Below are 16,280 nucleotides of genomic sequence, written 5' to 3'. Positions count from 1 at the left end.
GGAGGGGCGGCGCAAGAGGGGAAGACCCTCTATGAGATGGATTGATTCAGTGACTGGGGTAATTGGGGTGGGTGTGTCGGAGGCAGTGCAATTGGCACAGGATAGAACAGGGTCTAGGGCTGTTTTACATAGGGTCGCTATGAGTCGCAAACAACTCGACGGCACATAACAACAACAACAACATGTTAAAATAGACCAGGCAGGCCACTAACTTATCCAGCCGCCTACAGGATTGATTTGGCGCAGAACTGCATTAAAATGGAATTCTTTGCCTGTTGCATTAAATTGTGTTACTTCAGAACCTGCAAGCCTGTTGCTTTCTAAGTCGGTATTCCTCAGCTTGTCTGTCTTTGACAAGACTTGGAGGAATTAAAGCAGCACCTTTCTGGGAAGACCAGTATGGACTTAAATACAAATGCTTACTATTATTTTTCTCTACCTTTCTCCCAACAGTGAATAATAGCAGAATATATTATTATTAATTCTGGTGTCAAGAACTGTAATGTCATTTACTTAAAAGGCCATTGTAAACCATTTCAGTCTTTGAAACAAAGAATATTTTTCACAAATGTGGATCTTCTTGAGAACCTCATTAAAAGAAGTGTATCAACTAAGGTTTTCTAGTTATCTACTAGCTTACACATCAGTTCACAGTGTCTGTTAAACAGGCTGAAACATCCCTAAAATTTATCTGTATATTCATAATGAGTGGTTTGGTAGGACAGTGTTGGCCCTGACACTGCTCCTGCTGATGTTTTGAATGTTGTTCTTTAGAGTCTTCATGACCTCATGTTTGCCCTTGTGGATGTAGTGACAAGGGTTCTCTCTACCTTTGTGTATGGTCTTATTAAGGAAGGACGACAGTGTGTGTGTGTGTGGGGGGGGGTGTTAGTGTTGCTTCTGTATGTTCAGCATTTGCTCCCAAAGCCAGGAATGTATCCTTAGGAAATACTGCCTTTGGTTTGGATTTTGGTCTGATTTTTAAAGAACTGACAGGATCCAAAACATCTTACTAAGAAGTGACAGAGCATAGAGTCATCTGACCTATGACAACTTTTCCCAATTAATCTTTACTCATAATGCAAAGATCAAAAATCTTGGTGGCAGGAATGTGAAACAAAATCATTACCTGCTTAAATTGTTTAAGTAACACAAAAGCAAGTTTCTTTCTGCTCACAACTAACAACAAATAATTGATTTTTAACACTTAGTAACTGATTTTTTTAAATAGTATTTTACTCTTACTTCATTTTCTCATCCTCATGTAAATTGCACTCAGTCTGTCATTTGTTGTTCCTTCAAGCTATATAAAGCAAATGTAACCAATTAGCCTAGGGGAAAAAACCCAAGAAGACAGCTGTATCATTTGAGAAAAAGGTAAATTCTTAGAAATGGGTTTTCAATCAAATTGTCACACGTTATCAAAGCATCCTTTAAAGAAATGAAATAAAACTAAATTTAAGTGGGAAAAGCAAAACAAGTCTGTGAAAATATTTGAAAGGCAAGTTTTCTGTGCTTACCCCTCTGCTTGCTTTGTTTTATTGCTAGATGACTCCTAAATCCAAAAGGAAGAGTATCCATAGCCGAATGCTGCGGCCTGTTTCCAGAGCCTTTGGTAAGCCACTCCAGAGCCTTTGCTCATGCCAGTCATTCCTTTCTCATTATGAAACACCCTTCAGCAAGAACCTCAGACTGATTCTGTGACATTTGACAACCCTATGGCACAATGGTATTCTGCATGTAGAAGTCATCATGCATTGGAACCAGCTTGACAACTAAAAACTAAAAATATTGTATGTCATCGAGTTGATTCTGACTCATGTTGTTTTTCACTACTGTGGAGTCTGAACCAACTCAGCTGATCCTCCATTGGATGTTCAGTGACTAAATCAAATGGAAAGAAATTGTTCATATTTCTCCCAAGGAGCAGTTTATGGATGTGAACCTTCTGCCTTTGGGTTGACAGCCCAAGTCCTTACCCATTAAGCTACCAGTGCTCACTAAGACCTGATGTTATGTGCTGTCAAGTCAGAACTGACTCATAGCTGGCCCACCAGTGGATTTTCAAGACTGAAAAAATTGCATGGAAAGAAATTGCCTACCTTTTTCCTCAGAGCAGCTGGAGGAGATTGCTCATGTTTCTCCCACAGAGCAACCGGATTTCACAGTTCAAATCCTTACTAGATCATACTATTTATGGAAGCAGACTGCTATATCTTTCTCCAGTGGAGAGGCTGGTAGGTTCAAAATCCAACTTTTTAATTAGCAGTCAAGCAGCCAGGAAATTAAAAGGCTCATTGCCATGGGAAAGTCGGCTGTTAGGGACCTCTCCAAAGTGCTGAAGAGCAATGGTATCTCTTTGGAGACTAAGGTGCGTCTGATACAGGCCATGGTCTTCGCAAATCACCTGTTATGCATCAGAGAGTTGGACAATGACCAGGGAGGATAGAAGGAGAATTGATGCCTTTGAGCTGTGGTGCTGGAGAAGAGTATTGAGAATACCTTGGACTGCTAGGAAAACAAACAGATTTGTCCTGGAAAGGGTTAAACCGGGTGGCTCCTTGGAGGCAAGGATTCTGAGGCTCCATCTAACATACTTTGGACATGTTGTGAGGAGAGACCGGTCCTTAGAGAGGGACATCATGCTTGGGAGGGTGGAGGGACAGCACAGGAGAGGAAGGCCCTCTATGAGGTGGATTGATTCAGTGACTGGGATAATTGGGATGGGAGTGTCAGAGACAGTGCGATTGGCACAGGACAGAGCGGAGTTTAGGGCTGTTGTACATAGGGTCGCTATGAGTCGCAGGCGACTCGACGGCACATAACAACAACAAGTGTTTAACCATTTTTAGTCAAAGTTCCTTCACAGCAAATATTATGGATGGTTAAGAAAGTTCAGTGGTTTATAAATGACATTTCTTTATACCATAAAAGATTTAAAATTACTCAGTAGAATTTGAGGGTTTTTTTTCTATCAGTCTGTATGCAGTAAGTTTAATCGGGGCTTTGTTTTACTTTAGAAATGGAGTTTGATCTGGATAAAGCACTGGAAGAGGTGCCAATTCACATTGAAGACCCGCCCTTCCCATCCATCAGACAGGAGAAGCGGAGCTCAGGGTTCATCTCAGAACTACCCTCCGAGGAAGGGAAGAAGCTGGAGCACTTTACCAAGTTAAGGCCAAAACGGAATAAGAAGCAGCAACCCACCCAAGCCACGGTAGGTGGTCTAGAATCCCCATTTACGCTTTCCTTCTCAAGTGGAGGGCTGGTGAATTTTCATGAACTACATTGCATAGTGTGAAAACTAGTTTGTTGGAGTTTCCTGGACAATTAACATGCTCAACTTCTAGCTAAAAGGTTAGAAGTTTGAGCCCACCTAGAGCATCCTCTGAAATAAGCCTGATGATCTCTTTCCCCCAAACCATTCATCATTGAAAACTGCATGGAATGAGTTTCTACTCTAATGCACGTGTAATCTCCATGAATTTGAGTAGACTTAGCAACCAACTGGTTCTTTAGTTTGGAGAAGACAAGTATTCCATTGAACAGGGCTACTCTTGGAAGTCCTTAAGTTATCTCTGTGTATAAAGTAGCCATGTCTATAACATTTTGGAGTAATCTGGGTGAAAAGATACAAAATTAGCACCAAATTATTGGTTTGTAATTAAAAATTGTTTGCATTTGCTTTTGGAGTGTACACTTACACTGCCCTACTGCAGTGCTTAGACCCTTACACTGCCCTTCTGCAGTGCTTAGACACCGGGGTTTCTGCTTTTGATAATCTAGAAACTAATATTGTATGAACTAGTTATATTATCTTCGGAATCTTCAGATACTCTTTCTTCTACAGTAGAACAAACAAAAAAATTGACCTTCAAGTCAATTCTTATTTGTAGTGATCCTCCATTGGATTTCCAAGGCTATAAATCTTGACATAGGTTTGTTCATAGGGTTTTTGAAGGCCTGTTATTTTGGAAGTGGATGACCAATCCTGCGTCTTAGTCTGTCTTAATTCTAGGAGCACTGCTGCAACCTGCCCACCATGAGTGAACTCCTTCTGGCATTTGAAATACCAATGGAATAGCTTCCAACATCATAACAACCCACAAGCTATCCTAGTACAGAAGACTGACAGACAAGTGTTATACTAATAAGAACAAATGTTAAATAAGACAGCATATGCACACCTAAGATACAGAGTAATTGACAACGTGCAACTTACTCCCCAGTATAGCAAACTGACAGATAGATGTTATACCTCTAACAACAAACAATTAAGACAATCAGGCATACAAATATTGTGGCACAGAACAACCTTTTCTGGCCCCAGCTGAGGTCCATGGTGGCATAACAGGATGGGGTCTTGATTTGGGGTAATTGACAGTGAGTGACTCAGCTGCATCTTACAGCCTCTAACAATAACAAATCTTGACAGGAAGAAATTTCCCATCTTCCTCCTAAGGAAGGGCTTGTGTATTCAAACGATTAGCCTTTCAGGTAACATTCCAACATACTACCAGGGGCCCTTTCTAACACGGTAGAAGATTGAATTGTATGTTTTAATGAAACTTAATGTCTTTTACCCCAACTCTTTCTAGCCATTTTTCTCCTTACCTGCAAATTTCCTTGAAAAAAAAAATGTGTCTTCCTCTCTTTTCTTCACCTTTCTGTCACTCTACAACCCACCAAAATCTTTATCCTGTAGTGGAGATTGTTGTTAGCTGCCCAATTTATGATGACCTCATGCGCAGGAAAACACAATGCTGCTTTATCCTCTGCTATCTAGTGATCAGTTAGTTACCAATCCATAGAGTTTTCATTGACTAATTTTTAAAAATAGATCCCCAAGCTTTTCTTCCTGTCCAGCTTTACTGAAACCTGTTTGGCATCACAGCAGCACACAGCCTTCCACTAATGTGTGGGTAGTGTCTGCACAAAAAGTGCACTGGTTGGGAATAGAACCTAGGTCTTGCACATGGAAGGTGGGAATTCCACCACCATAGCATCACTGCCTCTTTATTCTGTAACTACCCACTCCCCAGACTACCCTGTAGAGTTCACCCTCACCAAATCCAGTCATCTCACTTGATGTCTCAGCAGTTAACACCTGTAATCACACCTTTTTTGAAAGCCTTTTCCCCTTGGCCTCTGAGTCTTTTTACACTTTTTTATACCTCTATTACTAGTGAAGACTTTTCATTTATCCTCTACTTAACCTTTAAGTGTTTGATTCATTGTCCAGATGACCTCTTCTAAACCATGGTTGTGGTCTCTGTGGTTTTTGGCTCATCTTCCAATCTCCAGCTCAGGTTTCTCTCCTGCACTTTGGACTCTTAATACCTACCTCCCTTTTGTACATTTTCTTCTTCTGGCCTAGGCTTAATAAAATAAAATTAGAATGCTTAGCCCTGATAAATTTAGCTTCTGCTTATATTCTAGTTTCCCAGTAGCACATCACTGACAGAAAAGTTAGAAGCCAAGGTGTGATCCACACTCCAACTTGTCTTGCGTGATCCTTGGCTACATCTCTTGTCTTCTCCTACTCCTAGCCTGACTTCTAACCCTCTAGTGCTACAGCCTTTTCCTCACCTCCATGCTTTCTGAGCTAATTTTTAGACCTCAACTAAAGAAAACCTCCTCCCAGAAACCTACTCCATTTCTACCTTTGTAGCCTCAAGGGTTACTTTTGCACAGCTTCTAGGAGTCCTCGCAGGCTAGTGGTGTCTAGTACATGGCCTAACTGACCCTGGCTCCTCCACTGCCTGTGTTTCCACTCTATGCATTAACAAAGTAAAATTTGACTAGCTTAACAGAAATTTATTTTCTCTTAATTCTGGGGACCAGGGACCCAAAATCAAGGTACTGGCAAGGTGTATTCTCTGAAGACTATAGGGGAATTGCCTTGTCTCTTCCTGACCTTGATAATTCCTGGCAGTCTTTGGTATATTTGGTTCTAGATGCATCATCACTGTTTCAGTCTCTGCCTCCATCATCACATGGCCTCTGCCCTCTTTTTCTATGTCTATGGCTCTACATCTCTTCTCTTTGAATGAGGATATAGTTCCATCATATTGTACTAGGAACGTGTCCTACTTCAATATGACCATATCTTGTTGGGGGACACAGTTCAATCCATAGCATTCTACTGCTTTTGTTACACATTCTTTTTCTCATCAATCTTCTCCCTTTGTCAGTAAGACAGGGCATGTGATTCATTGTTGTTGTTGTTATGTGCTGTCAAGTTGCCTGTGATTCATAGCGACCCTGTGTACAACAGCCCTAACCCCTGCTCTATCCTGTGCCAACCTCATTGTCTCCAACACACCTACCCCAATTACCCCAGTCATGGAATCAATCCACTGCATAGAGGGTCTTCCTTTCCTGCGCTGATCCTCCACCCTCCCAAGCATGATGTCTTTCTCCAAGGACTGGTCCCTCCTTGCAACATGCCCAGAGTATGCCACACAAAGCTTCGGAATCCTTGCCTCCAAGGAGAAGCCTGGTTTAACCCTCTTCAGGATGAATCTGCTTGTTTTCTTAGCAGTCCATGGTACACTCAATACTCTTCTCCAGCACCTCAGCTCAAAGGCATCAATTCTCCTTCTATCCTCCCTAGTCACTGTCCAGCTCTCTGATACATAGCAAGTGATTGCAAAGACAATCACCTGTATCGGGTGCACCTTAGTCTCCATAGTGACACCATTGCTCTTCCCATACTTTGGAGAGGTCCCTAACAGCAGACTTTCCCATTGCAATGTGTCTTCTAATTTCTTGGCTGCTGGTGCCAAGAGTGTTGACTGTGGAGCCAAGCAAACTAAAGCTGTGAACAATCTCAATTAATTGGGTTTAACCTCAGCACTTGGCTTTAGAATATAATAAACCAAACCCACTGCTATAGAGTTGCTTCTGACTCCTAGCCACTCTCCATCAAGGCTAGTGTTTATGGAAGACTGCCATCTTTTGGCCTTAAAGCAGCTGGTGGGTTTGAATCACTGGCCGTTTAGGTTAGCTGCGTGACACATAACACACTATGCCTCTGGAGCTTCTTTTAGATGCTTGTTAGTCCTTGTTTGATAAATAGGGGGCTGACTGGAGATATATGGATGGATGAACTGCACAGTAAATTGTCTGTGAGTTCAAGTATGACTTGATTTTAACTTTTTAATTAGCTAACATAAACAAGTTTGTATATTTTAGAGCAGTTTTTGTTAGTTTGTTGTTTGTTTGTTTTTTAATAAGAGAAAGATCAATCCCCATAGTAATGCAATGCTAAGTTTTAAACTCTTGCTGAATAAGTTTTTTTTGGTCTGTTTTCATGTAGAGATTCAGTATAATTTTTATGTAAATCATGGCTTATATTTTGTCTTGTCATTAACCCTTGGAAAGAAGAAATTTTGTGTTCTTTCTTCTTTAAAATATAAAGGAAAGAAACCTACAGAATACTAGAATAGAAAGCAGTACCCTGAGGTGGAGTAATTTCTGACTCACAACCAGCCTTCATTGGGTCCCAAGGCTGCAACTCTTTACAAGAAGAAACTGCTCATATTTCTCTCACAGAGTTGCAAGTAGCTGGGAGCCACTAACCTTTTGATTACCAGCCCACCATGTAACACATTATGCTACCAGTGTCCTAGATATATTCTAGGGTGATTTAGCTTTGTCCATAGGGACTTCTTGTGGCATAGTCATAGGAAGTTAGCAGCTAACCCAAAGGCCACACCTCTCTGCAGTTCATTAAAGTTACTTAGTGAGTAATATCTTCCCATGCAATTTGTAGCCCAGAAAACCAATGCCGGATCCAAGGCTCTCAATCACCACACACTAGGCTCTTCCATCCTAGATACTCTACAACAAAAGGTACATTTCCATGACTACAGCCTTGATGATTGTAGTCGTGGTGATAACCAAACCCACTGCCAAGTCCATTCTGACTCATGGTGACCCTCCATTGAGTTTCTTGAGGGTATTTTCGAGAAGAGATGATCTTTCTTTCTTCTGAGGAGCTGCTGGTAGATTTAAAACCACCACCCCTTCAGTTAGCAGTCTTATCCATAAAGGGCTTCACCATTTGGACTTCTTCATGATGGGAGTTGGGGTTTTTTGGTTTATTTTTAAAAAGAAAAGAAAGACAAAACCAAACTCACTGCCATCAAATTGATTTTTAATTAGAGTGACCCTATAGGAAGAGAGAACTGCCCCATAGAGTTGTTAAGGCTTTATGGCAGTCGGTCATCACAGAACCATCTTTCTCCCATTGGATATAGATTATAGGTTTGAAGTAGAAACATTTTGATTTAACAGTTAAGCACTTAGCTGCTGTGCCACTGGTATTTAGATAGTTAGTCAGAGCTGTCATTGTTAGATGCCATCAAGTCCACTATGACTCATAGTGACCCTGTGAAAAACAAATCTGAACCTTTCCCTATCTAATGCCATTCTCATGATCTATATAAATATATATACTCAAGCCCATTTATACATCAGAGAACATGAAGCCCAGAGCAGGTAGTGAATTTGCCTGTGATCATGCTCTGAATTTTACCATATACATTTTTGTGATTTTACCTTGAATTAGTTTATATATTTATTTTAACCATGATCTCAATTTTTTTAGAGCAGTGATGAAACAAACACATCATCCCTAAAACTAGCTAACCCCAAGTAGTGTATTTTTTCTCTTATACTGCTTTAATCTTAGTGTATCACAAGGGTGGAAGGTATGTTTGAAGCCTTCTTGTCTATTTTCTTTCTAAGTGCTTTAAAATCCCTACAGAGTCATTAGTTGATCATTCCATCAACCTTGATCTTATTTTCTGGAGATCTACTTATTAGCAAATTCTTATTTGGTGCTACCCAAATCTCCCTCTATCATTTCAACTTGTTTCTCTCCATTTTCCGTGTTCCTTACTGTCTAATGTATGCACATAATATTAGACACATGTTAAGACCTAACATGTTATGCAAGTCTCTTCTACTTCGTTAATTTTGGATATTTCAGGGTCATTACTAGAGGTTTCCTTCTCTAAATGCCCTCAGTTAATTTCGTGATTACCATATGATATTGTCTAGAATTCACTGTGATTACTCTCTTCTGAATAAATGGAAGTGATGCCTGAATCAGAAAAACACTTTCGTAGGATCAGGACATGTCACCTTCTTCCTTCTAAATACTGTACTTGTATTTATGTAGTCACAGATAGCATTTAATACTTAATGACTAGATTGTGCAGGTGTATGATAGTGGTTTTACTGTCAGATAGACCTTTGACTCTTTTCCTTTCATAAGCATTTTTCTGACAGAAAAAGGAAGAGAGAAAAGAGTATGCCCATCAGGAAGTCAGGACTCACCTGAAGTCAGTAGTATACACTGGCCAATACTGAATCATTGTTCCGTTCCCAGCTTCAGTGAGATCTAAGAAAATGTAGGTTTGGGGGAGTCATAGCAGAAATTCCAAATTAAAACAGAGATTTTATTAGAATAAATGAGAGTGGACAGTGAATAGACACTCTAACAATTGTGGTTGTTATTTATCTTGTTTAGAAATTTCTTCTCAGGTTTGCTGATTTTTTTTCAGTGAATAATTACTTAATTTCACTGTGTACTGTATTCCACCTCCACCTCCTAGAATTTGTTGAGATTGATCATCCTTTTTTGTTCTCTCTTAATCTGTTATTTTCATAAATCACAACAGATTTTTCTGTTATAACATTGTTGATTGTGATATTTTTGTTCTATTTTAATGTACTAATCCTAGAAAAAATTTCAAATGATAGCATATAGCTTGGATTTTTTTTTTTCCTTTCATTTTTTTAACTTGAGAAACATTAGTGAACATGTTCTTCCCTTTTGGTTTTCTTTTTTTTTTTAATTCTTTTTCTTTTTATTTTTTTTTCTATAATTATATTTTATTAATTTTCATAAACATTTACAGAGATTTTGGGTTTCCATTCATTCATTGTTGCACTATTCTCTCTACCCTCCTCCCAGTTTGTTCTTGTCCAAATGCCACAGTGCTTGTCAAAGCCAGTTCTGATTAATCTTCTTTGTCAGTGTGTCCTTTGCCATTCCCTATCACTCTTCCCTGAGAGAGACTTCTAAATTCTTTTTCTTTTTTTATTTTTTTTCCCCTTTGTGGTTTTCTAACTCAAAGTCTTTGCACATTTTACTATGCTACTTAGTTTTGTCTTCTCCAGTCACCCTTTACCCTTGTCCAGCTCTTGTCTTCCTTTCTTCTGTTTGCTTCTCTGCATTCTAGAGCAGTATTTGATGTCTCTTCTTACACTCAATTTGACCTTTTTTGTCCTTTCTTATCTTAAAAAGAAGTTTTATTTTCTTCATATCTGATGATCTTGATGCCATTCCACAACTTATCTGTTACTTCCTTAATGGTGTTCAGTGCATCAGATCTAGTCTGTAGGTTGTCTCTGACTTCAGGTGGAACATAGCTGATCTAAGCCATGGTGTTTTCAATTGCCTCATATGCATGTAAAATCTGCATAGTGAATAAGGAAAATTATGGTGTTAGCATGAGACCAAAACCTAAAAATCATCAAGGATAAAATTAGGAAAAATTTAGGAATCTTAATGGATGGCCTAAATAGATTATCAACTGTATGTACAGTCAACAGAGAATAAGGTAGGTGCAAAGAAGAAGGTAGATGATTGTGTTGCTGCTGCTGTGGTGTACGTCAAATCAAAACTGACCCATAGCTGACCCTCTGGTGGGTTTTCAGAAGCAGTAAATCACATGGGAGGAGATTTCCCATCTTTCTCCCATGGAGCACCTGGTGGATTCCAACCACGTGCCTTTGGGATGGCAGCACAGCTTCTTGCCATTCAGCTATGAGTTGGTTTCAAAGGTAGACAGTTAAGACCTCCTAAAAATTAAATCCTGTGTACATCAAAAGGTTTCTCCAATAGAGTGAAAAGAAAACCTATTCTGATTGGCATAAGTCAGTCACAAAAGGACAAATAGGATATGAGACCAGTAGTATAAAAAAGCCAAAGAAAGGTTTATACACAGAATCAATCTTAGAGGATTTGTGTGGTGAGAAGGTAAGGAAAGGGAAGCACAAAGAAAACAAAATAAAATATTGTCTAGCAAAAAAAAATCCATCTTCTAGGCCTAAATTATGGTGTTTATGAGGACATTTAAACATATTGTTGATTTCCAGAAAAGCAAACAAATATGTCTTGGAAGAAGTGCAAACAGAATGCTGTCTAGCAGAAAGGATCAAGATGGAGCAGTCTTTGGAGAAGGAGACCATGCTTAATAATTAGAGGGTCAGCAAAAAGGGGCAAGACCTTCAACAGGGTGGATTAACACACGGTTACAGTAAAGGGCTCAAGCATAGCGCTAACTGTGAGGTTGATGCAGGACCCAGTGGCATTTACTCTGTTGTGCTTAGTTTTGCTATGATTCAGAACAGACTTAAGCACACTGGTGACAGAATGGCACAGTGTTTAACAAAACTTGTTAACCTGCTAAACAAAGGGTCATTGGTATGGACTCCTGTAGCAGTTCTATAGCAGAAAAGACCTGTCAATCTGGTCCTATGAATATTATAAGCGAGGAAACCCTATAAACAGTTCTATTCTGTCACATAGGGTTACTGTGAGTAACTGTCGACTCTACAGGACACAGTAGATACAACAGGCTTCACTTCCTGAGATCTTATTAAGATATTTATATCTAAGCGCCTAAGTGAAAACTCCAAACTTATTGCTGTCAAGTTGATTCCAACTCATAGCAATCCCGCTACTCCATTCGGCATTCGGAGACAGTCACTCATGAAGCCCAGAGATACTCATCTTCCTTTCTTGAAGTGGCTAGTGAATTTGAACCTCCCAATCAACAGTCCAATATGTAATCAATTATACCACAGTCTCTCTTTGCATAAGTAAATATACCTAAAATTTCTTTTTCTTGTCTACTCTGTTCTTGTTCTCCCGTTTGAACATCACAGTTAAACCATCTTCATAAAATTGTTGGGAAACTTTCTTAGTCTCTGGAGAAATTGCATGTAATAGAGACTGACTGCCTGGCCCTCTCCTGGGAAGCCATCTGGGCCCAGCATGTTGACTCTTTACAATGTACATGTGATACATATCTACTGATTTTTTTAACTAGAGATTTTATTTCTCTTGCTACCCATATATTCATTAGACTATTTTTTAAATTTATTTTTCTAGGAAATTGCCCATTTAGTTGAACTGTTCATTTTGTTGTTTATTCTTTTGTTTTTCTTTTCATTTTTTAAAATTTTATTTTAATGAAAGTTTACAGAGACTTTGGATTTCCATTCATTCATTGTTGCACACTTTCCTCCCTGCCCACACCTCTCCCTCAGTTCATTTTTCTCTTTGAAGAGATAAAAAAAAAAATAATAAATTACTTCATTGTTATACTACGCCCACCACGACCATACACTCCACTATGCAGCTTTCGGTCTGGACTCCTGTCATGACAGTAATATGTAATCGTATATTCCTCCTAAACAGTTCTTCCCTTCATTTGTTTCAATGCAGTGTATATTATTTATTCCCTCTTAATTTTTTTCCAGCCCTGATGTCAGTCCTGCTTTACAACTTTGACACTATGCACTATTTGTCCCTTTGTGACTGAGATATTTCACTCAGCATAATGTCCTCCAGGGTCACCCATTTTGTATAATATTTCATGAGTTCCTTGTTTTTCAATGCAGCGTAGTATTTCATTGTGTGGAATAACCTAATTGAAATATGGGCACAGGATGTGAACAGACACTTCACCAAAGAAGACATTCAGATGGCAAACAAACAAATACATGAATAAATATTCAAAATGCCTAACTCTAAGAGAGATGCAAATCAAAATAACTGAGATATCATCTCACCCCAGTAGGAATAGCAAAATTTAACAGAACAGCAAATGCTGGCGAGGTTGTGGAGAAACTGGAATCCTTATTCACTGTTGGTGGGAGTGTAAAATGGCACAGACACTATGGAAGGCAGTATGACGCTTCCTCAAAAAGTTGGAAATAGAAATACCATTTGACTCAGCAATTCTATTACTAGGTATATACCCTAAGGAAACTGTAACTGCCCCCAAGCAAATATATGCACACCCATGTTTATTGCAGCTTTCTTCACAATAGCAAAGAGCTGGAAACAACCCAAGTACCCATCAACAAATGAATGGATAGAGAAGCTGTGGTATATTCACACAATGGAATACCATGTTGTTTATTCTTTTAAATATGTCAATGATTTCTATACGAAGAGCTGTGATGTGTGTGTGTGTGTATACGTATATGTGTGTGTGTATGTATGTGAGCTTTGGTGGGTTAGGGGAAAGAAGCTGTGCTGCAATTCCAAAGGCATTTGGTTCAAATCCACCAGATGCTCTGAGAAGAGATGGGCAGTCTCCTCCCCTACATTTAACTCCTTCTGAAAACCTACTGGACGGTTAGCTATGAGTCATCTCTGACTCCATGGTACAAAACAGTGTGCATATATGTGTATATAATGTGTGTATGTGTGTATAATGTTTGCATGTGTACACACACACACATATATGTAAACACACTTGTTGTTGTTGTTAAGTGCCGTTGAGTCGCAGGCGACTCATAGCGACCCTATGAAGGAGAGTCCTCAACGCTTGTGTGTCTTTCATCCTCTCTCCAGGTTCATAGGGTTTCCAGAGGCAAGCTATTACTCCTGCTTCCAAGCTTGTTTTAATCAGAGAGCTCCACTCTACACTGTCCACATTGGCTAACCCACCATTAACACATTTGACACATCAGTGTCACAGTGTTCAGCCTCACAGAAACCACAAGTGACCACTGTATAGCAAGTGGACACACCAGGGCTATATGACCTAGAGGAATGTTTGAACAAAAACTATGAAAGACAGGTCCAAGGGCCACGGATTCAAAGCTACCCACCTTTGGTTTGATAGCATCACTTTCCGTCCACTGGGCCAACTGATCTCTTTCTATGTTGATGTTATTGTTGTTAAGTGCAGTCAAGTCGCAGGCGACTCATAGCAACCTTATGAAGGAGAGTCCTCAACGCTTCTGTTTCTTTCATCCTCTCTCCAGGTTCATAGAGTTTACGGAGGCAAGCTATTGTGGAAGTGGTAAACACACATGATGTTGTTGTTATGTGCTGTTGAGTTGCTTTCAACTCATAGTGACCCTGTGTACAACAGCCCTAGACCCTGCTCTATCCTGTGCCAATCGCACTGCCTCTGACACACCCATCCCGATTACCCTAGTCACTGAATCAATCCACCTCATACACACATGTGCTTTATCCATTTAAAAGTGTGCTCCACTGGTGTACTGCATAATAAGGAGTTGCAGTACTAACTCAAAGACCACACCTCCCTGGTAGTTCAAAATCAACCAATGGCAACTTGGAAGAAAGATAGTCTCCTTCCATGTGATTTACGGTTTTCGAAACCCACTGAGGAGTCAGCTATGAGTGCGTTCTGCCTTGATGACTATGAGGAATATATGCATATTTTTTTCTTTTCTAGTATATTCTTAATATACACTGTGTGCGCACATGTGTGTGTGTATAGTGAATAGGGATGACAGAGAATTTAGATAGATAGATATAGAGATAGAGATAGATATATAGTGAATAGGAATGATAGAGAATTGATGGCTTTGAGCTGTGGTACTGGAGAAGAGTGTTGAATATACCATGGACTGCTAGGAGAACAAACAGGTTTGTCCTGGAGAGGGTGAAGCCAGAGTGCTCCTTGGAGTCAAAGATTCTGAAGCTTCATCTGACATACTTTGGGCATATTGCAAGGAGGAACTGGTCCTTGGAGAGGGACATCATGTTTGGCAGAGTGGAGGGACGGCACAGGAGAGGAAGACCCTCGATGAGATGGATCGATTCTGTGACTGGAGTGGTGGGAATGAATGTGTTTGAGACGGCGAGGTTGGCACAGGACATAACGGCATGTAGGTCTCTTGCACATAGGGTCACTATGAGTCGCAAGTGACTCAATGGCACATAACAACAATACCAAGAGGCTTGTCTGAAAAAGAGCAAGGAAACACTGCATAGCTCCAAAGCTAGAAGCATGTACATCCAGGTTCTGTCCTTTCTCCATACCTATTCAATCTCAGTACTGAGCATATTATTCCAAAAGCTGTATTTTATAAGGAAGAACGTGGTATAGATGGGAGGATAATGTGTTATGCAGATGACACAAGCTTGCTTGCTGAAAGTGTGGAGGACTTGAAGCACTTTGTTGAAGAAGACTATACCCTTCAATATGGATTGCATCCCAACATCAAGAATGCAAAAATCCTCACAACTAGGCTACTAGACAAAATCCTGATAGAAGGATATAAGATTTAAGTTGTCAATTATTTTGTCTTACTGGGATCCATAATCAACTCCCTTGGAATCAGTTGTTGTTGTTGTTGTTGTTATGTGCCGTCGAGTCGTTTGTCAAGAAATTAAAAGATATACTGCATTGGAAAAAATATGCTAACAAAGACCTCTCTTAAAGAGCATTAAACAGTAATATAAATTTTGCACTGGTCTGTACAGAAGTAATTCATGGTTGCTCTGATGCTAAACACTGTGACACTGATGTATCAAATGTGATAATGGTTGTCTATGGTGGACAGTGTTTGGTGGAATTCCCAGATTAAAACAAGCTTGGAAGCAGGAGTGGCATCTACTTCCTAAATAGCTTGCCTCTGGAAACCCTATGAACTTGGAGAAATGATGAAAGTTATCAAGTATTTAGTTCTTTCCTTCATAGGATCACTGAGTCATCTATGACTCGATAGCACTTAATACCAACAACAACAGTATATTCTTAATGCTTTCTCTTTTGTTAAATAATCTTATAAGGTCATCTGATAGTCTTTTTCAAAGAACCAGCTTTCATTTTATTAGTCCTCTCAAGTTCATTAATTTTTCTTACTTTATTTCCTTCATTTCCTTCCTTTGGGTTTCTTGTATCTTGTCTTGCTTGCTTAGCTCATCAATTTTCCATGTTTCTTATAGTCTAATATATGCACATAAGATTCCATGATTATTCATCTAATTAGTTAGCACCCCTTGGGTTGTGTTTGTTCAAAGAATTACTAAGGTATCTAATTGCCCCTGCTTCCTGCCCATCCTTCTCCATCCGGCTTACAAAGATATCACCAGAGATCTGGCAGATGCCTTGTCAAAATCCAGGTGCACCGCCTACTGCGTTTTCCTGATGTATCCATCTTAATAATTATGACAGGGAAAAGATGAGGATGGGGCGGGTACAGGT

At 39.6% G+C, this 16,280-nt stretch overlaps 1 protein-coding gene across 2 annotated transcripts in view; it reads left to right on the top strand.

Moving 5' to 3' along the window:
* LRRC16A (leucine rich repeat containing 16A) overlaps nt 1–16,280 on the top strand; it is a 495,675-nt gene that overhangs the window by 435,459 nt on the left and 43,936 nt on the right. For both annotated transcript variants that reach the window (XM_006888644.1, XM_006888643.1), the window contains exons 30-31: nt 1,549–1,615; nt 3,021–3,217. In XM_006888644.1, coding sequence (XP_006888706.1) covers nt 1,549–1,615; nt 3,021–3,217 — 264 coding nt within the window. The remainder of the gene's footprint in view (nt 1–1,548; nt 1,616–3,020; nt 3,218–16,280) is intronic.

The sequence above is a fragment of the Elephantulus edwardii genome, unplaced genomic scaffold (genome assembly GCF_000299155.1).
Source record: "Elephantulus edwardii isolate Elephantulus edwardi_28Jun2011 unplaced genomic scaffold, EleEdw1.0 scaffold00070, whole genome shotgun sequence".
Taxonomy (NCBI): domain Eukaryota; kingdom Metazoa; phylum Chordata; class Mammalia; order Macroscelidea; family Macroscelididae; genus Elephantulus; species Elephantulus edwardii.
Note: the sequence above shows the minus strand (reverse complement) of the source record. Positions and strands in the feature narration are given on the sequence as shown.